Source organism: Amphiprion ocellaris, chromosome 9 (genome assembly GCF_022539595.1).
Source record: "Amphiprion ocellaris isolate individual 3 ecotype Okinawa chromosome 9, ASM2253959v1, whole genome shotgun sequence".
NCBI lineage: Eukaryota > Metazoa > Chordata > Actinopteri > Pomacentridae > Amphiprion > Amphiprion ocellaris.
This window is the reverse complement of record NC_072774.1, coordinates 12,468,595-12,495,531: the sequence shown is the minus strand read 5'-3', so window position 1 is coordinate 12,495,531 and position 26,937 is coordinate 12,468,595. Positions and strand designations below refer to the sequence as shown.

Genomic DNA, 26,937 nt, shown 5'->3' with positions numbered 1-26,937 from the left:
TCTTTGAGGCTAAACTAGCTGCCAGGCAGGCTTCATGGATTACATTGTGATGTAGATAAAAGAAGAAAACCTTGGACTTTATTTTGCAGATTTTGCAGTTATGAATTAAATTAAGATCAATGATCCCAATAAATTAAAAGCATTTTTTTCCCAGAATCAGTCCTAGAACCAGACAGTCAATCACAAAAACATACAAACAAAAGATGTGAGTTCATTTGGAAGATTTATTACATTCACTGCTTTGGTGTACCAACATAACTTTAATTCAGAGATGCTGAAGAGACCCAAATCTGCTGCATGGAAATAACAACAAACAGATGTGCAATCATTTTTGCTGCTTGTTTTTGTCAGATATTCAAATGTTCAAAGGAATATATCCCACTTAATAACATACAAACAATACAAAGAAGCACACAGACTACAGTGGTGCATGACACACAAAATGTATAGAACAATCCAAACAGCAGTGTCCCTGTCATATATATCTGTTAGTGTGCATGTTTTGATTCGATTATACTAATTCTGATATATAAAAAAAAAAAAATCTCAAAAGATCCCAAACCCCCAAAACGCGACAGTTTGTTCCTTAATATCAGTAAACCTTCAGAGTAAATGATGTTACAGGTTGTGAGCTTCCAGTCTGAGTTGCACAACCACACAGGTGAGGCTGCGACACGGGAACAGCAAAGCATCGGCATATAAACAAAGAGCTGCCGTGTCCACGCCTCGGCATGTTCGTGACAGGGTGTGTGAATAAAGTTTCATGTTTCGCCACAGAAAATGTCGCTAATAAATGCTCGGACAGACGCAAGTAATAGGATTTACTGTTTCTGAGCCACCAAAATCAAAGCGAAGGCCTCCATTTTATTCTGTGCAAAGGTCTGGAGCCATTTTCTCTCCTGGTTGTGGTTTAAATGTCCTCAGCAGGGCGAGGTCGCCACTTATCACCACCAGCGCACATGTAATCTCTGCAGGACAGCTGCACTCAAACCAGCAATTTTCCCAACACGTCCAGCTGCAACAAGACTGACTTACATAACACAACATAACTATTATATTTAACTACTACTACTAACTATTTACTATATTTTATTAAAAATTTGCCCCACTATCAAGTTTTGGGGTCTCTTATATAACTATGTTATCATCTGAACCCCAAAAACCCACAGGTTTAAAAGGCATGTCATCTTTGTTTTTTCTTTGTTTTGTCTACAAAATTACACCAATTATTAGAGTCAGAAACTATAAAAACAAACAAAAATGTTTGGCTTTCAACTTTCCGACTGTCCTTGAACTACTCATTTATGACATGGCTTTCCACTGCAAAATTAACCAAATCTAAACTCAAAATTGGGATATTTCATCACTTTCTTCCACTTGTGTACATTTAAAAAATTGCAAAAAATAAAGCTTTTGCTGTCACCACATCCTGTAAAAAACCTGTGCTCTTTGTCACAACTGTGAAGCGATTATTGAGTCAGCTGTGACCAACAGTCTTGTGACAAAAATTCAGGGACTTTTTGGCTGACATACAGGCAGCGTTTTCACAGAGCAAATATGGAAACAACATATAACTGTAAGTAGTATAATATCTATTGTATGTGCCACCATTTATTTTTCCATTATTGGTAACACCTGTGGGCACCTGGAAGAATGTTGCACATGCTTTTAATTCATTCAGTTTTTAAAAATGGAATAATTTTGTAAATCCGACTTTTCTGATTTACAGCAATTCAGCTGTGCCATACTGCACAGAAGACATTTATATTCATGGTTGTACTTTTCCACAGAGATGCAGGACTTCAAAATTCAGTGAAAAATGAGCTCACAGTGACGAAAAGTGTGACAGGAACAAACAAAAATCAACCAGAAAGTGCTTGGAGTTCAGAGGGTAAATTTACATTTCAATTTTCTATTTCGTGTTTTTCTTTTTTTCTCTTTGTTTGTGTGAATTGACTCCATGTTGAAAAAGAGAGTCGACCCTCAATGATCTCTCAAGTTTAAATAAAGGTTGAATGAATTATGTCTGAAAGAAACTGACTATTAATGTTTTAAGTAAGAAACTAATTCAGTATAAAAAGGCTATCAGAGGGTTGCAATTAAGGCACATATTGTGTAATAATTCACTGTTAAGGCCAAGCAGAGAGGCAGCAGTCGTCTGCGATTGTATGTGCAAATGTGAGTAGCCTCTAAACATAGAATGATTTCTGAGAGTTTTTCCAGCGTCTGAGACTTCAGGCTGAGTGAACGCAGACATAGAAGTTCTTGTGCTCCTCCCAGTAGTGCAGCTCGTCGGTGAAGCTCCAGGAGCAGGCCAGGTCTTTGCTGGTCTTGACCGTGTGAACCACGCAGTCGCCAGGCAGCTTCTCAAACAGGAGCTCCGCCACACCCACCACTGTGAGCTTCTTCTGAGTCTGGACCAGCTGCTGGATGTGGTTCCTGTCCACAGGCTCCGCTGAGGAGCTGTAGGACACCCAGACATTGAGCTTCTCGTCTGAGGATGGCACCTGGAAGCGGCTCTTCCCGGTCGGGCAGTGGTAATCCTTCTTGTTGGCGAAGAGGCCTGAGGGTGACCTGAAAATACGCACGGACCAGCCCACCCAGTCGTACTTCTTCTTCAGTTTCTCTACGATGGCATCCGCTAGCTGCTGGCTGGTCAAGTGTGCCTGATCTCTCACCAGTCGTCGAGAATCCAGCTCGGCTTGTTTGGAGAATCCGACAATGCACTCTTCAATGACGGCGTTCATTCTTTCCTGCACAGACTTCATCTTCTCCCCCCAGTCCTTCAGAAGCGCTTCCTCCTCGTCGTATCCCTTCAGAGCAGCGTGGCCCAGCAGTGCAATGAGCCCGACGCAGAACAGCTTCTTGAGCCGGGCGCAGAAGTCCTCCATCGGTCGGCGGCTCTTCTCCTCGTAGTTCACGATGATCTCCAGTACAGATTCCCCCGAGAAGTTATCTCCCGTCACGGCGCTGTAGAGGGTGTTCAGGTTTTTGTCACCACCGGTTTTGGCGAAATGCTCTAGGAAAAGCTTCTTCTTCACCTCCCGGAACTTGGGCTTGGCGTTGAGGATGTCCATGTACTTCCTGAACTGGTTGGTGATGTTTTCCTCAACAGAGAAATATGCAGCATCCACGCTGCTCTTCTTGATCTCGTCGTTGATCCGCTGAATCTCCTCGGAGATCACCTCCAGGCGCTCACGGACCTTCTGGAACTGCTCCTTCATGAATACAGCCTCTTTGCTTTCCACGTTGTCCAGAGCCAGTTTGACAATTGGAGCAGCGATGGAGAAAACAGGGAAGAGGTCACCGGCGATGCTGGCCACCACTTCGGCTCCCTGTTCGAACACTTCCATGACCGTCTCCACCATGTCCTTCCTCTCGGCCACAAGCTTCTGTAGCTGCTCTGCCATCTTTGCTGCTGCTTTTAGACTGATCCTAACAAGAGAAAAGTGTGCTTAGAATCAGTCAAAACCTTCCTCCTGGGACAATAAAACACACATTGAGGTTTCAAAAAAGAGCAAAAGCAAATCATGCAGCATCAACCATCTCAGCTTTTGATTTGTAGATTTACTTACAGCTCTATTCCAGTGCTGTTGGACTGTGGCCTCTCTTCTTACAACACAGCAAAAACTGATAAGGAAAGAGAGAAACAGCCAAGTGAGCTTCAGTGCTGGTCACACCCAGTGAGCAGTGAGTCAACAATGCCGAGGGAATTCAGCAATGACGGAAGACCGGTATGGGATGAGCTGCTGGTGTGTTGGATATGAATAAGAGGCTTGCTGTGATTTTAAAGTTTACGACTTTAAATGCCAAAAACAGAATTATTTGTTTAATACCAGCAGTTTTCTCAGCAGAAAACAGGTGATTCGCTGATTACAGCTTCGCAAATGTGAACATTTTCTGGTTTCATTCCTCCTCTGAGACAGCAAACTGGCAAAGAAGACTCTGTCACTGAATCTATATCCAGCAGCCAGTTAGCTTAGCTTAGCATAAAGACTGGAAACAGACAGCCTGGCTCTATGTAGAGGTGACAAAATCCATGTAGCACTTAAAGCATTAGTTAGCACATACAGTATCTTGTTTAAGTATTAAATAACAATTTGTGCTTTTACTGTAGTTCCTTGAATCACAGTTGCTGCTTCCCGGCTAAAAAATAATGTGGGAAAAGAGTTGGGCTATTTATGCTCCCCTTTTCCCATTCTTTGTGCTAAGCTAAGCTAACTGGCTGCTGAAGCAACAGATCCCACTCTCATGTATGTAGGCCACAGTGAATATGAAGCTATAGCCAGCCAGTTAGCTTAGTGTAGCATACAAAGTGAAAACCAGCAGCTTGGCTCTGTCTAGAAGTGACATAATCCATTTTCTACCACCCAAAGCTCACTAATTAACGCATTCTCTTTTATCTAATTTGTATAAAAAGCTAGTTGTATTCCACTGTTTTCAGTCTTTATGCTAAGCTAACTGGCTACTGGAGAGCTCCAAAATTAAAGCAACAAAATGCACCTATTTGTTTTCGTGGCAAGAGTAGAACTTTGATCCCACTCTTATGTATGCAGGTTATGGTGAATATGAAGCTATGGTCTGCAGCCACTTAGCTTAGCATAAAAAATGAAAACAGGCAACCTGGCTCTATGCAGAGGTTATGCAATGGATCTACCCCCACCCAATGTTCACTAATTAACACATTCTGCATCTTTTATTTAATTTGCACAAAAGACTAGTTGTATTTCCCTGTTTCCAGTCTTTATGCTAAGCTAACTGGCTGCTGAAGCTTCTTCTAATGCCAGTAATTTCTCAACAGAAAACATGTGATTATCGGATTCCAGCTTCTTAAATGTGAATATATTCCGGTTTCTTTTCTCTTCTGGCAAAACAAGCATTTTGAGGGCATCGTCTTGGCCTTTTTTAGCTCTTTTTGCAATGTTCTGACATTTTATTGACCAAACAACTAACTGATTACTTCAAAAAAGAATCAAAAAAAATTTTGAAAATGGAAATAAATGTTAGTTGCAGCTCTAACATACATTACCACTTCAAAATAAAAAGGAACAGAATGCACTTATTTGTTTTCCTGGCAAGAGTTGGATGGCATTGATCCCTTTCTCATGTATGAAAGTTACCGGGACTAAAAGCTATGACCTGCTGCCAGTTAGCCTAGCTTAGCATACAGAGTGGAAACAGAGATGTTGAGATTCTGTATAATGGAACAACAAATTATTGTTTACTTGTACACCTCGGCAACCAGCCTCCTGCCTCATGTTTACACCCACGTAGCCGGTAAACAGTCATGTGAAATGTGCTTTCAGGTGTGTTAGTATACACAAAGGTTACTTCTGAAACGCTCTAAGACACTCGTCTGGACGGAGATTGATTTAGTTTTAAAATTAAAATGTATAAATGTAGATATACGCTGTGTTTAAAAGCTCTGCAATGCTGGGCAGCAGGAAATGACTGATTTATTGTATCAGATATTCAGCATTTCTCCAATTGTGAGATCTGCTTTTTAAAATACAAAAAACTGCTTCCAGTTAAGTAATGAATTTGAAATGTCCGTCTTTTTAATTACTACTAATCAGCATTGCTATCAGCCCTGAAAAACCACTCGGGTCGATCCCTGCTGGGCAGCTATTAATGAGAAGGAAAATCTTGCACTACTTCACCTTAAAAACAAGAAGTCCGCTGCACTTGGAAAATCTTAATCTAACACAGACAAATGCCAGGAATCCCAGAAATAACTGAGAGAGTACTCCTGGCTGATTTTCTGGGCATGTTCAAACATGTCCTGCAAAACTGGAAATGTGTCATTTGTGAAGAAATCACATTTCAGTTCAAAGTGACGGCACAGTCGCCCTCTGGCTTCACAGCCTCGGTCTGTGTTTACAGCTCTTGAAGCTGCATGTTTAACTTCAGGTTTCTGGCCTTCAGAGTGTTTTTCTCAGTTTGTGTCTGAAGCAGCAGGACTGTCTCTGTTCAGTCAATATCAGAGCAGCAGGCGTGGGAAGTGATTAACTGGAAGAGGTTAAACTTGCTGGGCGAGGGTGCGTTTTCCAGTGAAACTCAGCAGGTTGCCACGGCAACAAGACAATGGAAAATAATCAGTCAGCTCATCTGTCTCTGCTGAGGTCTGCTCTGGCCTGAAGGGGTTTATCAAGCTGGACAGCAGAGGATGGAAATCATTTCTCACTTAATCAATGACCTGTCAACTAATAAACTAATCAACAACTAGTTTGATAACTAAACAATCACCTTGAGTAACTTTGGAAAATAAATTCTCCGGTTCCAGCTTCTTAAATGTGAACATTTTCTCGTGTCTTTCCATCACTGCGACAGTAAACTGAATATCTTTGGGTTGTTAAACAAACAAGATGTTTGAAGACGTCATCTTGGCCTTTATGGACACTTTTTTTTCACCATTATCTGACGTTTTATCACCTAATCAGCTGATGGATTAATCCAGAAAATAACTGACTGATTAACCAACAATCAAAATAATCATTGCTTGCAGCTGTAACAAAGATACATTACTCCTCCAAAATGACATGATTAAGTGGCTCGCTCAGATTTTAAACATTAACTAGTGAAGAACACAAAAGCAGAGCAGCTGTTATTTATCAAATACAAGCAAATCCTCAACAGAAAACGTGATTCTGATTGCAGCATCTTAAAAGTTACTACTTTCTGGTTTATTTTCTCCTCTTTAGCTGTAAATTAACAAAACAATAGGTTTAAGGACATCATTTTGGCCTTTTTGGATATTTTTTCACCATTTTCTGACATTTTATCAACCAAACAACTAATCAGTTACATCCAAAAATAATCAACCGATTAATCCACGACAAAAATAATCGTTAGTTGCAATCCTGACGTACTTAACTGCTCTAAAATTAAAGCAACAAATTGCACTTATTTGTTATCTTTGCAAAAGTTATATGCGAACATTCTTCTGTATGGAGAATATAGTGAATATGAAGCTATATCCTGCAGCCAGTTAGCTTAGCATAAAAACTGGAAACAGACAGCCTGGCTCTGAGTGGGCAAAATCCATGAACCGGCACCTAAAGCGCTATTTAACACATACTGCATCTTGTTTATTTAAGTGCTAAATGACAAGTTGTGCTTTTACTGCAGTTACTGGAGTCACAATCACTGCTTCCAGCCAAGAAGTAACCTGGGAAAAGAGCCAGACTTGTTATATTTCTGTGTTTCCATTCTTTATGCTAAGCTAATCTAACTGTCTGCTGGAGCTTCAGATTTATCTAATGCCTACAATTTCTCAATAGACTCTCTGATTCCAACAAATTCTGCATCTTGTTCATTTAATTTGCACAAAACCGTGTTAAACATTAACTAGTGCTTTTACTGCAGTTCCTGGAGTCACAGTCACTGCTTCCTGTCAAGAAATAATGTGGGAACAGAGCCAGGCTAGTTATATTCCTATTCTTTATGCTAAGCTAAGCTAAATGGCTGCTGGATCTGGGTTCATATTTATTGACAAGTATAAAAAAGAACTTCTTGTTTAACTCTCAATGAGTATGATGTCCAACAACAGGTCAAACCTTTGTTCTAAATCTACCTATCAAAAAAAAACAAAAACTGTGAACAAAAGCAGAAGACCCCAGCTTCAGCACAGTTCCTGTATCTCATTAGATCTGACAGTCGTTGCTGAAAACTGTGATTCCTGTTTTCCACTCGTGTTCTGTTTCTTTCAAGGCCTCCCAAGGGTTTTGTAACTACAGTCTGAGTGCATGACGCACCTCAGTACAGACAGTTTAAACATAAAAGTGCTTCAAGAAATCACATTTTCAGAGAGAAAGAGCTGCTGCAGCTCACATAACGGAGGATATAAATGCCAGTCAAGAAGCTAGAACTTCCTCTTACATCCTAAAAGTAATGTGCTTCTCTTATTAGTATTGACATTTTACGCTATTTTATGCCACATATATTATATTGTGTACTCTCTGCAAGTATTTGGCAGCTGTAGTTACTCATAGATGGAAGAACTACTCAGACCTTATACTTAAATAAAAGTGCCAAAACCACATTGTACAAATACTTTGTCACAAGCAAAAATCACGTACTTAAATTAAGCAAAAGTACAAAAGTATTGAAGTCAAAACAAAGTACCAAAAGTAAAACTACTCATTATGCTAAACAGTCAAATTAACTTTAATGTCGCTGCTGGTTAATGTGACTAATTTTTGGTGCTTATATATTCCTCCTTCACTGCTAATCTATAATATTACATCATAATATATTAGTTGATTATGTTTGGTATCAAACTAAATCTACACAGTAACTCAAGTTACACCAAGTAGCAAACGTAGTGGAGTAAAAAGTAGAAGATTTGCCTCTGAAATGTTGCAGAGTAGAAATATAATGCAGCAGAAAATGGAAATATTCACATAAAGTAACTCAAAGTTGCACTAAAGGACAGTAGTTGAGGAAATTAACTACTAATACTAGATTTCAGATTTAAAAATTACATAAAAAAATGAGAAATCCGTAAAATACATTGTAAAACAGAGATGAATCCAGTGGTTTTCAGGCATTTAACGCCCCCTTAGATGTGAGTTTAAAAAAATATTTCTCCTCCTTTAAAAAACAAACTAAAACGATGTACACATTAAATAATAGTCCAAAGGGCTTCAGTAAAAGGTAGCTAGACTTTTCTTTTTGGTTCAAGATGTATTTTTGTCATCTCCACTTCACATGGCTTAGACTCTATTTACCTGAGACTCTTCATCAGTCAGAACTAAAGAAGCCTTTTGGATGAGAGTGAAAGATCTTCAAGAACCAAAAAGAGAAGTCCGGTCACATTTTACTGACACTTTTAGAATCATCGTGACCTGGATGACCAACAATCTACAATCCACAGACTTTGGGGAACAGTAAAAAAAACAAAACAAAAAGGGAACAGAAACTTGTGTTGAACCTGTTTTTGCCTGTTTATTCTCCATTAATCATGTGGTGACCTTCAGATTTACCTTTTGTCCCTGTGGAGGAGCCTGCTGACCTTTAAACACTGGACTGAACTGAGCAATAAAAGGCCGCTTTAAGCACTGATGTTTCTCATAGTGCAGTATAATAAAACGTCAGTCACAGCGGCTGTTTGTACTATAAATGCAATATTTAACATTTTTGCATCTTTAAATGAGGATATTAGTACTTTTCCACTGCTGATAATATGAAATGAAATAATACTACTGTAATATGTGATCATAAGAACAAAATCGACTGTATAAAGAAATGTAAAACACAATGTTCATGTTTCATTAATGTTAGAGCAGAAAGATGACCAAAGGCTCCCTCTGACAGCTGACCACTGAGGGAGGAAAAACTAAACGCTCTGTTAATGCTCCCTCTTAATGGAAACTGCATCGATCAGCTCGCGTACAAGGGCTCTAATTGTATCATTTTACAGCCGATGGACAGAGAGCAACAAACAAACATCGCTGGTTAACACCGCAGATCTGCGTTTTGTTGCGACGCGGCACAAAAAACGCTGCGTAAAAAAGTCACCACACTTCCTGGAAGAAGGGAAGCGGCGGCAGCAGATCTGGCAACCAACGCCCATAAAACATTTTCTGTGCTTAAACTGCATTAAATACAGCAGTTTCGTGCACTTTGCTTTATTAAATGAAGCCCCGTTGACAGAATATAAGTGCGCATTTTGCAATTTTAACCGCGATCACGTGCGTAAAAGAGGATTCATTTAAAAAGGGGGAAAAAAGAAGTGCTCAGTTATGTAACGAGAGACTGGACTAAAGTCGATGAAACTGAATCGATCACTTCTCACTAAAGAGTCCAATCTGTTAATTCTAATGTGACTGTCCTCTATGAAACATTTGGAGCAGAAACAAACTCACCTGATAAAGTTTGCGGAAGAATTCTAACTTGTACACGGTTTGCCTTCCTATTGGTCATGTGGCTCTCGTGTTACAGAGCAGAGACACACCCAGGCACAGACACACAAAAACACACCAGGGTGGCGGAGGCAAAAAAAAAAAAAAGAAAAGTTGAGTATAATTGCTGCTTCAAACAGATCCACCCATTTGATAAACAAAAGTTATTATAGCATTATAACAGTTATCTGCCTCGTGCTCATTTATAGTTTTAACGCCAAAGTTTTTATATAACAAGGTAATAATGACCAGTGATGACAAAAACATCCATATTTTTTGTTTATTACAAATTAAGTAAAACATACATGAATGTGTTGATGAAGATCATGGTTGATTTGAAAAGTTTGCCCTACATACTGCACCAAAAGCAGCACAAATATTACATTTATTTTTCCAGACGTGGTTATTTCTAGGAGTGGAGTTACCCAGCTACAACCTTATGCTTCTCAAAACGTTCTGAGAAAATTCTGCAATGTTCTACCAATATTTTCAGAAGGAAGTTTTCTTAAAGCTGTCAGAGTCTTCTTCCTAAAGTTCAGATAAATCTCTTAAAAGACGTTCTAAAACTGTTTGGTGGTAACTGTGCTAGAATGTTATGCTGTAATGTTCTTCAAATGTTTTCTAAATGTTGCAATGTTGGCCTTGTTCCTTAATCATGCAACACTGTGGAACGTAGCAGGAATGTATACAATCGGTTCAACAGTTTTATACCTTTTGTTGTAATTGTTGTAATCAGTGGCCCTGGCAGCATTCTCAAAACGTTATCTGAATGTTGCAGCTAAAACATTCCTAAAATCTTAGTTAACTTTTAACCTCATAAGAACAGAATTTGAATAGTAAATATTTTTCAGATCTTCTTAAACACTAGGTCAAAATGATTTCCTCAAAAAAAATCTTAGAATTTGTAGATAACATCAGCTATCAATGTGGGAACATACCCTGCTAGCTGAGTGGTATGTAGGAATAACATCCACTACCTATTGTGATAAATTGCAGTATATACAAACAATCAGCATGTTGTGGAGCTTTCAGTCACATTATGCCATCCTTATGAGAAGACTGTATTACTTGACTTTGTTTCCAAGCGTTAGCTTATTAGATCTGTATTAGCAGGCGGCTTTTCACTGCAGGAACTTGGGGATGAGGTGGGGCTAATATTTCCAGAAATGACTTCCTCATTTGCCCTTTCAGCCTTTCTGCTGCCATTGCAGTGCAGATTCCCACAGCCTAGACTACAATATTAACACAGAGTGCACCAAAACAACGACACATAGTCGCTAATGGATGTATGAAGATTAGATATGTTAGCATATATGGTGAATTTTGCATAGGTTAGGGAAATGTTAGAATAGAGAGGATGTCTGCTGGATGAGGACATCAAGAGGACAGAAAAAAATCAGTTCTAACATCAGCAGTTTTTTGGGCCGATCAGAAGTACCACCCAGAAAGAGATTCTACAATTTAAAGGTTCCCTTAAACATCCTGCAAGATCCTGCAGTGAAAAAATTCTTAATAGGGAATTGGAGCTAGGAGACAGTTAGCTTAGCTTACCATAAAGACTGCAAACAAAAGGACCTAACACGTAGAAGTGCCCAGGGAAGCTGAGCAATGTAGCTGCTCTTATTGTACTACTTTCCAGTCTGCTTCATTGATGAGCATCCATGTATTCAGTGCCTACTTTGGTTTTAAAGCATTCAACGTGTTCTCATTTCCAGGATATCAAAAACTACAGTTTCAAAAAGGTGTCAATTGGTATCGATGTTCCTACGATGTCAATACTCGCTAGTCTGAAAGAGCCTCATAAGAAAGTCGGATGGAGTGGTTCTGGTGTAAGTTACAAGACTTTCACCAAGGGCCAGAGGTTTGTCACCCACAATCTAAGGAAAACTATGGTTTGGGTTAAAATCACACCTTCACAACATTAACCACATGTTAAATGGCAAACTTCAAAGGATCTTATTAAGTTTGGGAAGAACCAAGCTGTCTGTTACCCGTTTCCAGTGTTTATGTTAAGCTAAGCAGTTTGCTAGCTCCTGCTTCGTTCTTAGTACAGACCTGAGAGCCAAATGTCAAACTAGTCCTTTAAAAGTTGAGCCTGGCTGGTCATTGATGACTTTGGAAACATGCAGTTGACAAAGCAATCATATCTCAATGTGTGCTCGCTTGTTTTACAGCTTTTTACGATGGATAAGCTCAAAAGTTTTAAGCAAATATCATGTAAACATATAATTATTTGCTCCTGCTAATTGGTTTATAAATGAACATCAAAGTTTCCGACACCTGACAAACTAAGCTGTATTGCCCAACCCTAGAAATATCCAAACCATTATAGTAATGTGAAGCAACATGGAGATGCATGGCTCGGACATTTTTATAACAACAGAGGAAAGAAACAGTACGAATTGAGAGTAAAAATCAATGCAAGACAACGGATCACATAGCAGAACCCAGAGCTGATTACATATCAACAGAGACAATATTTATGAATGATTTCTATATTTCATTGAGATATATTCAAGTCTCTGGTGAAGACATTCATGAATTCATCATTAAGAAGCTGCACACCTGCGCGACTCTACTCGGGGTGGATACACAGGTGAGCTCTTTTATGTTTTCCATAGTAGTAACAATCCTCATGGAAGTTGTTGGTCTCCACCACCGCTTTGTAGTGGCTGACAGCATGGACCAGGCAGTTGGGGAAGCTCTTGCTCAGAGATAGAGCCACTGCCATCATGTTCCCCTTCAGCTTCTGCTGCTCGATCTGCTCCTGGATCTGGGTCTTGTTGATGGGCTTGGGGTTGACGCAGAACGAGACCACCACTTTGATCTTGTTCTTGGTCAAAATGTCAAACCAGTTGGCTCCTCCACTTCCATGGTACTTCTTTCCAGCTAGCCAGTTGAAAAAGAAAATGCGCTCCCTGTCGTTGAAGGCTCGGACGGACCAGTTCACCCAGTCGTATTTCTTAACCAGTGAATCCAGCAGGGTTTTGGTGAAGTCTTGGTCTACAGTGCCGGGATTCTCCTGCAGCAGGTGCTCCATGTCCACCTTGGCTTGTTCGGCAAAGTTCTCTGTACAGTCATCCACTGCTGCTTTCATTCTCTTCTCCACATCCTCCATTCGCTGCTGCCACTTCTTCACCATCTCCTCCCCGACTGCTCCCTCCTTCAAGGCAGCATGGCCCATGACGGCAATAATCCCCACCACGAACAGCTTCTTCAGCCGAGCACAGAAATCCTCCACCGCTCTTCTGCTTCTCTGCTCAGTGGTGACCACCGTCTCCAGCATTGGGTCTCCAGCGGTGTTCTCCCCGGTGACAGCGTTGTAGAGGGCATCCAGGTTCAAATCGCCATCGGTGTTCTCAAAATGGCTGAGGAACTTCTCCTTCTTCTTCTCCTTGAACTTTGGCTTGGCATTGACAAAGTCCTGGAACTTTTCATACTGGCTGAGCATCTGCGCCTCTCGATCAAAGTTCTGCTTGTTCATGGATGTCCTCTGCAGCTCCAGGGCGATTTTATCGATCTCATCCTGGATCCCCTCAAGCTGTTGGTTCACCAGTTCAAATTGTTGCGTCAGGTAGCGAGCCTCTTTGCCTTCCGGGTTGCTGAGGAGCTCGGCCGAGGCCACGAACACGGCCTCCAAGACAGGGTGAAGCTGGCCCACGGTGGAAGCCAGCACCTCGGAGGCCTGGCCCATGATCTCCACACCTTTCTCAATCTTGTCCCTGTTCTGCACGAGCCAGTCTGCCACACTGTTCATCATTGTATTGTGTATTTTGCAATCTAATTTAGAGACTTTGCTGGTGCCTGAAAGAAGAAGAAACATGAAACCCTTGTAAAGTTCATTACAGCGTGATTTTATGACATTTCAGAAAAAATATGGTTCTGCCTCTTCTTTCTCCAACTGACATGAAGCCATTTTTTTTTCTTGGAGGACATTTTCCTGACAAACAAACTCTACAATAAAGCAAACGGTAGGTCGTGTCAGCACATGTAGGCATCCAGTTTCATGCCGCACCCTGACAGGGACTTGTTTTAAGCCTTGGTGGCACTGACACACATCAAATAAAACAGTACACTCATGGATGGCAATACAGAGCAAATATCAAACATGGTTTGTGTACTCATGAATTATGACGTGAAGCATTGTGCAATGTTGCAGCGCTGGCCCTTTTGGGATGCCATTTTTACTGCTCTAACAATAGCCAAGACCCAAAGCAAACACAGATGTTCACAACATGGGCAGAAAAGAAGGGGGATTTACTCCAACAACGATGGTGTGCTCTTCGATGTAAAATACTCAGGAGAGATGACCTAACTCATTTCTGGCTCCCTGGAGCCCACGTCTGGTTCAGAAAACGGCACACCCAGGTCTGAGAGGAAAAAATCCCCACCACTGCACTTGTTCATTAACACAATCACACTTCCCTCCTCATTACAGCCTCAATTTAACTGATACCAAACATAACCAAATATTTAAGAAAAAACACATACACAGATTTATGTGTAACCACACAACATATAGGCTCACCAGTAATTGCTGCAATGATGAGATCAGTGGTGTCATTTTACAGCCTTTCCTATCACTGCACTAATTAGATTTACTTGATTCAGTCACATGCCATCACTGTTGTCCCCCCCCACCCCCACATTTCTATCAACAAAAAGTGCACCATTTAAAATTTGAAATTACACAACAAAGTAAAATTCCATTCTATTTAAAGAAAAAAAAATACTTACTGGGATAATTATCTTGCTTGGAAATATCTTCTCTTGTAAAAACAACAACAAAAAAGTCTTCTTTAAACACCAAAAGTGAAATTTATTGTATTTCAGTGAGAGGGACAAAAAAAGTAGAAAAAAATAAGGCGAGTCCCACACAGCACTTGATCAAACACTTGGTCTCCCCTTTCAGTGGTTTGCTACAGAGCTTTAATGGTAAGTCTTCCACCAGACCACATCTCCCAGAGGAATTATGTCTACCTCTGGCATGCTGCTTGGATTTGGGCAGCTTTACATATTAAGGAAACTGAAGATATTATTTCAATAGATTTTTACCCAAAGCTTCTAATGAAGGTCAGCAGACAAAACTAATACTGAAAATCTGACTGCACACCTTGCAGAAAATCAAAAATCTGAGAGATGCTGAAGAGAAAATGAGAAAAAATGAGGAAAACTCACCTTTTTAGGTAAATATCCAATGGGGCTACAGTCCAGTTATCCAGTAGTCCAGCTGTGCCTGTGAGCACCAGCCTCCTTAGGATATATATACTCTCTCTCTCTCTCTCTCTCTCTCTCTCTCTCTCTCTCTCTGTCTGTTTCTCAGTGTCTCTCTCTTGTCACTCCCCCTTTGGAACTCCTCCATCCCATTCTAGCATTCCAGCAAACCCCACTCAGATGGATGAGGAGGCCGGCACTGACACAGATAACATCCTGTAAACACTCCCCCATGCAGGGGCACTGAGCACCCTGGGAAAATAACAAAAAAAAAAGAGACTGCTTTCCATTTGTGTGTGTGAGAGAGAGAGAGAATAAAAAGGAGAGGCGTCACAGTCAGCCTCAGAAAAGTGGCCCATCAGGACAAAACCCTTCTTGTTGAGGCTCGAACGGCGTTGCCATGGCCACCGCACTGACTCCCCCAACTCAAAAGTCTGCAACAAGTCAGGATTCATGGTGAGTTGGTTGAGATAATCTTTTATATGCACTCTACAGCAAGATATAAGCCTTTACAACATTATTTTTGATGGAGCTGACATAATAATGTTGCATCAACTTGAAACTGTGTGCAATTACAACTATAATTTCTGCATTAGTTGATTTTAAACTAAATTCAAGTTGAGGTAACTTAATAAAATTGGTTTGATGACTGAATTTTTCTTTGCCTTGAGTTCAGGAGTTCAAATAGCTACGGAACTTTCCAGAACCGTTTCAGACAACAATGAATTTGGGAATATTTTCAGTTGTGATGTGACTGATTTTTAGGCCATTCCACAATTCAGTTCAGCAAACTAGAGGATAAGAATCTTATGATAAGAAAGTTTCATTTGACAAATCTGCTCATATTTAATTCTAATCTGTGATTTTTAGTATTTGAATATTGCATGTTAAAATGCACAAACTGCGGCTTAGAAAAAAAAACTTTCAAATTAACTTTTCAATATTACAATGGAAATTTTGTTGTGCAATAAATCAATTTCTTAAAAGCTGTGTCATTTTCCACAGATAAAATCTTTAATAAAAAATGACCTTGCACTGAGCACAGGCATGTATTTTGCATGTGTACATTATGTACGGATGCTGAATTGCGTGACCTAAATATGTAGCGGGCAGCGGGAATTGATGGAACTCTGAAACACCCCTACAATTTAATCAATTGTTTCTCGTATGATTTTCAGCGGATAAGTCCTGGTGGATCTGTAGTAGGATCACAATCATGTGACTGTCAGCAGGCAGCTGACGTAGCTTTCACCTGTTGTCATAGTTACAGTGATGCCGTGCTGCTATCTCGCAATGATACAGAAAACTTTAACAAATCTGTGGATCCAGACTATAAGCTGCATCACTGCCAAAATCTAATGAGGAGGTCCTTGTATCATTTCTGACCTTTCCTGAAAATTTCATCCAAATCCGTTAGTCCGTTTTTCAATAATGTTGTGCACGATCAGACAGACAGACTAACATATGCCGATCGTCACATAACTCTGCCCCATTCCTTGGCGGAGTAAAAATATGAAGGAGCCAAAAACTATTAAAGAAAATCTGATTGGAGCAACTTAATCTACTTTTTCAAAAATGTGGGGAAATTAGTTGAAACAATCAAATTTTTATGAATAATGAACTTGAAAGACTCATGTTTGTGCTTTAAATCATTAAGTAATTAAAAATATATTTGATTGAAGAAGAAAAGCTAATTTACCTGCTTTAATGTGTTTTTTTGGTAGAGCATAATTTTATCTGAAGTCGTCTTTTTTGTTAATGTCGTTGTTGAGTCCAAACAGTATTTTTCAGTGTGCTTCACTGTGAACTGACAGTGACTGAAAGCAGTGGAAAAACGATGACATTTGCCCTGCAGCAGCGGCATTTCCACAATCAGTCGGTCACAGCACCGACCAGTGAAAGACAGTCTGTGTTTCTGAGTGCACACCATGACAATCGGAGCTGCCTCGTGGCCTCTGTGCTGCATCAAACAAGACGAGGAACAGCTTTCTGTGGCAAATGGAGGCTGGTCAGCTGGGCAGAACGTGTCCGCCGCCGCCACCGCCTTGTTCCTGTGTCGTCTCGCTGTCACATCTCACACTTTACCCGCCTCAGAAAGCAGCTTTCGCAGGGACTCTACAGTATGTGGCGTGATGGGTGGTTCAGGCTGGCAAACACGAACTGTGGAGGCCCGAATGTGACGTCGCTCAGCTGGAGAAGTCGCTCACTTTCTGTGGATGGTCTCTTAATGTTGGCAAAGAAAATGGTCTGCAAACATACATTGTCAGACAGATAAGGTTCTTCAAAGTGCCACCACCACTTGTGGAAACTCCTTTTAGGAGGTCGAGCTTCACATACTCGGCTATAAAGTGTCAAAGGTTCTTCATTATTAAGGAACTTTTCCCGTTTGGTGGCTTGAAAATAGATCTGCAACTAATAATTGTTTTCATTGAAGATACTCAATAAACATTGATTTTTATTACTGAAGAACCCTTTGTAAAAGTTCCTGACTGAACCAGCTGGCTGCACAAGAAACTCTCCGAAAAATGTTTCTCTAAAGAACCTATTTTTGTTCAAGTTCTTTGGAATTATAGTGCCAAAAGGAACCATTTTTTGATAGTTGTTTGAGACAACTTATGGGATTATTTAGACAACTGCCAGCAAAAATAATTGTTTAAACAACTTCTTGCTTACAGGTTCTTTATGGAGCTCAAAAGGTTTCATCTATGTTTTGCAGTACTGTGAAGAACCAATTATTATTACTCAAGAACCATTTAAAAAAGGTTCCTTCCTGAACTAGCTGGGTGCACAAACAACTAAGAACCAATTTTTGCTAAAGTTCTGTGAATTTATGGTGCCTAACGGAACCCTTTTTGTGGTTCTTTGAAGCACCTTTGGGAGATTCATTAGAAAACTGTTCATCTTGTAATATGTTGTTCAGTGATGTAATGGATGACTATCTGAAAAATGGTTCCTTAAAGAATATATTTTTGCTATGGTCTTTGGATTGATGATACCTCAAGGAACCATTTTTATGGTTCTTTGAGGCACCTTTTGTTGACTCTTTAAAGAAATGCTTGCAGAAACTGTTCTTTAAAGACCCCTCTGTGGCATCATTACAAAGAACCACTTTTGGTTCCAGTTAGCACCTTTATTTTCATGCACTGTGTCCTGACATTTTGAAGTTCTAAGCCAACAAACTGCACGGCCTGTAAAAGCTGCAGCATCAATGGAAAGTGTTGAATTTGTAGAAAAGTTTGTCCTTTGTTGTTTGTGGTTTCAGCCTCTCCAGGTGGAAACATGGTGAAATATTTGTGATAATGACATCCAGCTGTGGAGGAAAAGAGGCACAAAGATCTGCTGGCATCAAACTGTTCTGTCTGACTTTAGCTGAACTCTAAGGAATCTCACTCATGATTTTGTGTAATGAGAACATTTTTGCAGTGGATGAAGTTGACACTAATCCGCTTAATAAAACGTAATATTTGCAACCACAAACACGAACTTTGTACACTATAGATCAGCGCTTTATTAACTGGAGTTTATTTCTGTTTTAGTCCCTTTTTTTCTGTTCCAAAAACATTCAGAAAGTTCTGCAAAGTTTCTACTTGTGTTTTCAGTGGGAACTTTCTTCCGAGAATGTCCTTGTTGAAGGTTTGTTAACTGAAGATGTTCTAAACATGTCTGATCATAACATTGTTGGACTGTTATGCTCCAACATTCTCAAAACTGAATGCTGCACTGAGAACGTTCTTCCTTTGCTACCAGGTAACATTGTGGAACATTGTGGGAATGATCTCTAAGTTTTATAAGGTGTTTCAGCCAGAATGTTCCATCTTTTGTTAATAAATCACATTATAGGAACATCTTACAAAGAATGTTCTGTCATCTGAGGTCTTAATGACATTTTGAAAATGTTTTGTTGATTATTGTGTCTATTCAATCATTGTGGAAATGTTTTATAGAAGAACGTTTTATGTTGTGTTCCCTCGACAGAAAGATAAATTATTCAGCCTTTAGTGTATCACATTACAGGAACGTTATAAAACGTTCAATATAAAAGTTTGGAAGTTTGAAAGTTGGTTGAATAATGTTCTTCCTTTTTTTTCATAGAACACTGTGAGAATGCTTTATAAGGTAGAATGTTCCACCTTTGGTAATATATTACAATTCCAGGACCATTTTATAAAAATCATCTTGATAACATCTAAAAAGGATCTTTTAAACGTTGCTTGGAGAACGTTCCTCCTTTGCTATCACAGGACACCCTCTGTGCTCCTGACAACATCCTCTGAATGTTGACATTAAAGGATTATATTGACTTTATATGAACATTATTGAAAAAGAAACAGAAAAACATTTTCCTCATAAAATTACTACAACTTATAGATGTTACCCAACGTTGTGGGAACGTTCCCTGCCAGCTGGGATGGATGAACGCAGATCACAGGGGTTGTTTGTGTCTGGAAACTGAAATGATAAATGATTTCCGTGTTCGACAACGTTGTTGGCCATCCATAGTTGATCTTTTTGACCTTGGTCAGCGACTAGTGCTTCCTCCTCACCACAAGATGTCTCCTCAGCTCGCATGAAAGGGCTCAAACCGCTGCATTTTCTGGAAACACTCGGTCAATAGCACCGACTATGAGACAAGAGAAAGCACTCAGCCATGGGAGGAGATCACTATTCATGTAGGAACAGAAAGAGATGCAGACACAAGCTCATAGGACGTTAAATTGTGAAATCCAGACTTAGAGCTTTAAGAACAGCACTGATAAATGTCGACAACCTGCTCAGACCAGGACACTGTGTCAAATTACTACATTTAACAAACACTGCACAACCTTATTTCCCCCTTAATATCAAGATCAGTCAATAGTATAAAAGGCTGCAGTGTGTGAAATATTACCTGCTCTAAGAGATTCTCTCCCACGCTGTGCGGCCACACGGCAGCATTAGCAGGTGTATCGAAGGATTGCTTCATAAATAGAAAGTTGTTAGTGGGAAAGACGGGATTTAGAAACCGTCATGCTGGATTTGGCAGACTCCCGTGGGAAAATAAATGTGGGCTGGGCTGACAGGTGCTTTGAATTCAGCTGAGCTGTAAAAAGGGATGCTGCATTGTGGGATATTGCCCGAGGTCCTGAACAGATTATCACGTTTTAATATTTCCTTCAAACCTGCCTGTATTTGAATGGCAGGAAGGGATGAGTTTGAATATGTTAACCTGCTGTGGGGTAAACAGAAATGTAAGATCTCAAAGATAGATAGCTGAAAATATAGTCATTTATACAAAATGAACGTCCATGTAAAAATGTATCTTTACAGAGTGAAACAGGGGCATCCTTTTACTTTTGAATAGTTCATGACTGAACTTTTTCAGTTTTATTTTCTACTGCCTCAGATTTGTTAATCCAACACTGTGTTCCAGCTCCTCCAGGATGACTCTGAAGCATTCCCAGGCCAGATGAGATATGTGATCCCTCCATAGAGTTCTGGGTCTCCAAGTTGCCTAGAAAACCTCAAAAGGAAGGATCACATGTTGAACCTCTCTGTAAAGAATGAACACATTCTGATAGTTTTTAACTGTATTTTTAAAAAACATTTTACTTTTATTTTACAGATTTCCTCTTTCGTTGTTGAATTACAGATAATATTTAGTAAAACCACAGACAGGGGTGTTAATTTAAACATTAACTGTACAAAAATAAGCCAAAATTGTAAATAATATCACAAATTTGCATTTTTACAAATGTTAATTAGTTTTTTTATTATGTTTGACCATAGAATTTCACTATTTTCACCCTAGTTAAATAATTGTTATAGTGTAATTTTACAGATTTTCCCAATTTTGTTAAATTACAGACAATATCTAGTAAATTCACATTTAATTTTTGTTTTACTCACGTTAACAGTTTTGTAAAAAATATATTGTCCACAACAAAAAATGTAAAAAAACAACACAATTTTTTACTGTACGTAAATCTGCAAAAATGTAATTATTTTACAGATACTTGTGGTTATTTGCCAGAAAAATAATGTATATTAATGATTGGAAAATGCTAAAATTTTAAAGATGCTTTTTGTTTCCGAGACTTCTTAAAATATAGAAAATAGCTAGAAAATCACAGAAAAAAATATTGATTTACACATTAATTCTACACAAACAGGCTAAAACTAAAGACTGTCAACACAAAAATGTGTATTTTTACATATTGTAATTTATTGATTTGCAATATTTAACTATAAAATTACACAACTGTATATTTTTAAGTAAATTAATATTCTTATTTTACAGATATTTACAGCTATTTGAAATTACAATTTTGTATTTTAAGGACTGAAAAATGATAAATGTTACTTTTCAGATGCCCTGTTTTTTGAAATTACAGATAATATGTAGTATAAAAACTGAAAAATAGTATAAATGTATATGTTGAGTGTAAAAAAACAAACATCATCAAAAAACAGACTAAAACTTAAAATAATGTCCACATCAAAAATTAGCATTTTTACATATAATAATATGCCTTTAACAGTGTGTGACTATAAATTACACCATTTTACTGTATTTAAATCTTTTTTTTTCTTTTTCTTTTACAGTGTGACCTTCAAGACATTTCACTACAACTCACTAATGGACAAATGCTGAGAAAAGTCACATAAACACCATCTAATAGTTACTGAGATGATTCAGTCTGGAAGTAAATCATAACCTAAGCATTGTTTGTATAGATGAAATGAAGCACAGACACACACACTGCTCTTAATGATACTGAAATTTCAGGAATGCAAGTTCTTGTTTGTATCTAAATTGTCCTTGGGGGATTTTTTTTTATGATGAAATCAACCTTGAAAGTCGGCACACGCTGTATTTTTACAGGAATGTCTGTAGTTTGGGTTTTGAAGGCGGTGTTTGCGTTCTGAGTAACGCTCCCCTCTGCAGATGTTTCCAGGTCACAGAGAGCAGAGCGTCTGATGGCAAACTGAAGCATCGTTCCATCTGTAAAGCCAAGGGAGGGCAGGGACAGAGAGAAAGTACTTCCTCAGTTCAGTAAAGAGTGGTTTCATGGAAACTAAAAGTAGCACAGGTGCTATCAGGTTGTTTGCTGGTTATCTGGTGCTGTAACTTTAATAGTGGGTTTAAAGTCCTTGCTTTAATGACACCATATGTTAACTTTTTATCTACTTTTTTTTCATAACTGAAAAGAAACTTTAAAGAGAAGCAAAATTAACATGATCATGCGTTATTCCATTTGCAACCATGATTTTGGATCAAAATGATGAAACATGCATGATATATCATCGCCACATTCATTGTTTAACATTGTAATCCAACACTTATCTCCTCCTAACAATGTTTTTATTGAGTGTACAGTTTGCTCATGATCCCTGTAAAACACAGCTGAACTTTGCCCAGTCTGAGTCACACCACAACGATCTGTATGTACAACAGCGACTCTGGCAGCGAAAAGGCCGTCAGTCCTTCTCAATACAAGACCATCTGTCGCTCACGTAGATCAATACAAACTCGACTTAGATCTGAGGAAACCGATAAAGGTTGAGCAGCAGGAGGAAGGAGCGGTATTGATTACAAGCAAATTCACCCCCCGAGTCCCTCTTTGTCCTTACACAAGTGAGTCAAACCACCTTCAAGCTCCACCTAAATTGGAAATCCAATTACTCATGCTGGCAGACATGTTGTTTAATCATATTGTTGTATTCCTGGTTTACCGAAAACCTCCAAAACAGGCCCGTGCGCTGTATTTCTAGACCTCACCTATAGCAGATAACAGGAGCAGTACACCTCTGTGCAGTCTCACTTAAATGTAAATGATTCAAAACTGCATCATTTCTAAATTATTACATTATTTTTCCTGCCGTTTTCCTCTTCTAAACAATCAAAAACAAATACTTTGATGAAAATTCATACCCCAAAGTAGAAACTCAGTGCAACAAAATATAATCTACCTTTGATCACTAAAACTGAGTTCACCTGTGATTTCCAATCAGCATGAACATGATTCTAAAATATGCTATTAACAGCAGAACTTTCTTAGTTTGGGACCTATCAGTTGTGTTTATTGGCATGTCTGCATCATGGCTCTATGCTGAAAGGAATTACCAGAGATATTTTTTAAAAATATCAGATTTAAAGACTTTACAAAGATGGAAAAGGACTCAGGAAGATCTACTAAAAATATAAAAAAAAGATATATTTTTCAAATGTGTTTTTCCAACAAAACTAATTATAACGAATGCAGGGAATAGAGAATGTTTCCAAAAGCAGATTCATGCAGCAATAACAACTGTAATCCACTAATGGTTTGGAGCCTGGGGGACTATTTATAATCTTGCTGGGCGGAAACTCCCAAAAACTCCCGAAATGTTGAGGTTTTACATCATCATCCCCTGACTCCTTCACGAAAATTACACGGTCGCTCTGAGAAACCACCCAGTGTTAGTTACAGAATGAACTCCTACACAAAGTGAAAGAAAGAGCTGATGCAGGAATTGCCTCAGAATGAAACAACAGCTTTAATACAGAGGAAAAAAAGAGAAAAAATTCAACTATCTTTGATTTGCCTGTAATTTTTATACAATAAAATACAGATATTTTTATAAATATTTGTGAAATTTTAGATTAAAAAATAAATTAATTTAAATAACACTGATATTTGAGGCTGTTTGAATGAAAATATCTCAGGAACTTTTCAAGATAAAAGCCTCAAATGTTCACTGTTATTTCTCATAATGACATTGATTGAGCATTTGCAATATTAGATCAGTGGATCAAATAGTCTTTAATCATGGGTGAACTGAAACATGAAACATAATTGAAGCTGTCATGAAAAGTCCTTTCTTTTAATTTTTGAGACCAAAAATTTCACATTTAAAATTATTCTATATACTTAATGTTGTGTTATTGTGACATGCAACTACATATGATTCAGAAACTATCACTCGTTGATTTCTGCATTATAATTTTATTATTTGTTAACCTGGGCTTCAGGATAGGACTTCTCGTGACAGCTTTAAAAATATTCAGAATTCAACTCACTCATAGAAAGAGAATATTTAATCTACTTGTTCAGTATTACAGATTCTGAATCACTGACATGGTGAGAAATAACAGTGAAAATTTTAGGCTTTTATCTTAAATAGTTCCTGAGATATTGTTGTTCAAACAGACTCAAATTTCAATAAAAAACCTGCTGAAAGTGGGTCAACGGGCAATAATTTAAAAATAATTTAGCTCGGAAATAATTTGATATATTAATTTTAAATCTCACAGATACCATTTACAGTATGCATGGATCATGATTTTTTAAAAAATCAACCAATTCAGAGATGGTTTTTCTTTCTTAAACCTAAGGCTGATGATGATTTTAGATGGAATGAATCATTTACCCGTCTGTTGAATTCTGTTGAAGTGCTTCGTTTCACTTTGCGTAGAGTGTCAGGTTTTTATGTTCTTGTGAAATTTTGGTAAACCCTGTTTGCTCACTGTGTTTTCTTTGACTTTTCTCCATATGGCAGTTACTTGTTCTGTTGCTGGTACTTATTAAAGCTCACATTTGGGACCGAGGAGGTAAAAGCCTGCACTTTGTTCACCTTGCCTGCCCTTTCCCAAATAGTAAAATAAATGCTGCCACTGGACATAATCTGCACAGCACTTCCATTTATGTATATTATGTATTTAGCAGAGCAAGCAGGCAGCTGTTTGCTCTGCTCTTATGACTGTAACTTTTAGATAACATGGTTGCACATGTCTCAACCTTTGACCAGGAACCAGTTGCTCCCCTCCTGCCTTCGTCTAGCAGTACCCCAGGCCACAAAGAACAGGTACAAGTTCTCCTTTGTGCCTTCCTCCCTCCAAGCCATCCGAGCAGAAGAGGAGGAGGTAATGCACTGTGTTTTTTGCTGCTGTACCTTGTCAAGTACTGTGCTGCACTTCATCCTGTTTTTACTTTTCTTTATTCTGTCTTGATGCTGCTGTCTGTTGTGCACTGAACTACACCTGACTAAATGACCAAGATTGCTGCTAATGTCCCTGTCTATCTTACGTTTTGTGTGATTTTTTTAAATTGTTTTTATTGTGTTTTTTTTAACTGTTTTATTGCGTTTTTTACATTTTTAAAACATTTCCTTTAATTGTTTTTTTACTGTTATATTGCTTCTATTGTTTGTTTTATGGTGAACGCTTGTGTAACTGCTGCATAATCAATCGTCCTTCAAGAGATGAACAATAAAGTTGAAGTTGAAATATCAGCTGTTGCAATCTCGATCTCGAGCCTCTGCTTGGGGTCCATGCTCATGTTTTCCTCAGGCCTTTAAATCATTAAGATCCCGAGTGTTTGTTGATGTTCTCATGAGGATTTGAGCTCGATCAGCCCACCGAGGGCTCCCTGTGACGAGGCGTTTCCTCGTTCTACTCTCTTTCATTTCCTCTTTCTCACGCTTTTCCTCATTTACCTCCCACTCTCTTGGGACCATCATGCACAGCTCCACCTCCCCCCTTATGACCTCGTTGCACAGTCAGACTCACACAGCAGACTCTTACCAGTTTCATCAAAGAAAGTGGATTTTCTTCTTGTCAAACTTTCTTTTCAGCAAACAAAGCATTCCGGCTTTCAGTCACTGTATTAAAGCATAATCCAAGCGATGCTTACCTGATTGCTGTAATAAGCGTTTTTCTTTCTTTTGCAGAACACTGAGGAGTCAGGAGGCTTTTATTCTGCCTGTTAAATAAAGAATAATCAGCTGAGAGGAGACAGGCAGGCATTTAAAGATCCAACTGGCAGGGAACGTTCCCACAATGTTAGCTATTACCTCCGAGTTCTAATAGTTTTGTTAAGGAAAACATTTTAGTTAAACTTTCAAAGAACACCTGAAGAGTATTTTCATGTCCAATAATGTTCTGATAAAGTTTATATAATGTTCTAATGTCAACATTCAGAGGATGTTATCAGGAAGAGATTATGTTGTATGATAACAAAAAAGAAACATTCTCAAACCAACATTCAAAGAAATGTTTTCCAGATGTTATTGAAGCCTCAGATGCTTTTTCATAAAATGCTTTTGTGGAACATTCTGCCTGCAATGTTCTGTTGATGTTTTGGGGATGTTGTTGAGGGAAACGTATTATAGAACGTTCTTCTATTAAACATTCTAACAATGTTCCATGATAACACAGGAAGCAAGTTCTCAAACTAATGTTCAAAAAAATGTTTCTCAGATGTTATCATGGCATGTAATGATTTTTTTTAAATTAAAAAAAAAAAAACATTCTTGTACTGCGACATTTTAACAAAGTTAGAACATTTTTCCTGCAATGTTCTGACGATGTTTTGGAGATGTTGTTGAGGGAACACATAGAATGTTCTTCTGTATAACATTCTCACAATGTTCCGTGACAGCAAAGAAAAAACGTCCTCAAGCCAGCATTCAAAAAAGGTTTTCAGATGTTACTGTGGTCTCAGGTGACAGAATTTACAGAGAATTTTTAAATGTTATTTTTATACAGAGCATTTCATGACGTTCCCGTAATGTGATCTATTAAAGGTCAAATATTTTGCCTTTTTATTGAGGGAACATAATACAGAACATTCTTCTAGAAAACATTTCCACAATGACAACAAGGCAACATTCAAAAAAACATCTTCAAAATGTTATCAAAACCTCAGATGACAGTTTTTATATGACATTTCTGTAATTTTGTTGATTAACAAAAGTGGAACATCCTGGTGTTTGTGGACGTTGTCAGTGGAGCATATTAAAGAATCTAAGAAATGTTCCCACAATGTTTCATGATAACACAGGAAGAACGTTCTCAGTGGAT

General features: G+C 38.6%; 2 protein-coding genes across 3 annotated transcripts; both read right to left on the bottom strand.

The window, feature by feature from the left end:
* Window positions 1–206: 206 nt before the first annotated feature.
* rpz4 (rapunzel 4) lies at window positions 207–15,165 on the bottom strand. Of its 2 annotated transcripts, none has more exons than XM_023284590.3 (3): window positions 15,081–15,165; window positions 3,576–3,630; window positions 207–3,435 (listed from the first exon to the last, which is right to left on the bottom strand). In XM_023284590.3, exon 3 carries the CDS (start codon window positions 3,408–3,410, stop codon window positions 2,235–2,237), a length of 1,176 nt encoding a protein of 391 aa, XP_023140358.2. In that variant the 5' UTR covers window positions 3,411–3,435; window positions 3,576–3,630; window positions 15,081–15,165; the 3' UTR covers window positions 207–2,234. The 2 variants fall into 2 exon arrangements, with proteins under 2 accessions (XP_023140358.2, XP_023140357.2); XM_023284589.3 differs by lacking the exon at window positions 15,081–15,165 and adding an exon at window positions 9,867–9,966.
* Window positions 10,169–14,662, bottom strand: rpz5 (rapunzel 5). The gene is made up of 2 exons (XM_055013546.1): window positions 14,640–14,662; window positions 10,169–13,706 (listed from the first exon to the last, which is right to left on the bottom strand). Exon 2 carries the CDS (start codon window positions 13,660–13,662, stop codon window positions 12,478–12,480), a length of 1,185 nt encoding a protein of 394 aa, XP_054869521.1. The 5' UTR covers window positions 13,663–13,706; window positions 14,640–14,662; the 3' UTR covers window positions 10,169–12,477.
* Window positions 15,166–26,937: the final 11,772 nt, after the last annotated feature.

Excerpts from the sequence above, each read along its gene's own strand:
- rpz4 (XM_023284590.3), bottom strand. The coding sequence starts at position 3,410 with ATGGCAGAGCAGCTACAGAAGCTTGTGGCCGAGAGGAAGGACATGGTG.
- rpz5 (XM_055013546.1), bottom strand. The coding sequence starts at position 13,662 with ATGATGAACAGTGTGGCAGACTGGCTCGTGCAGAACAGGGACAAGATT.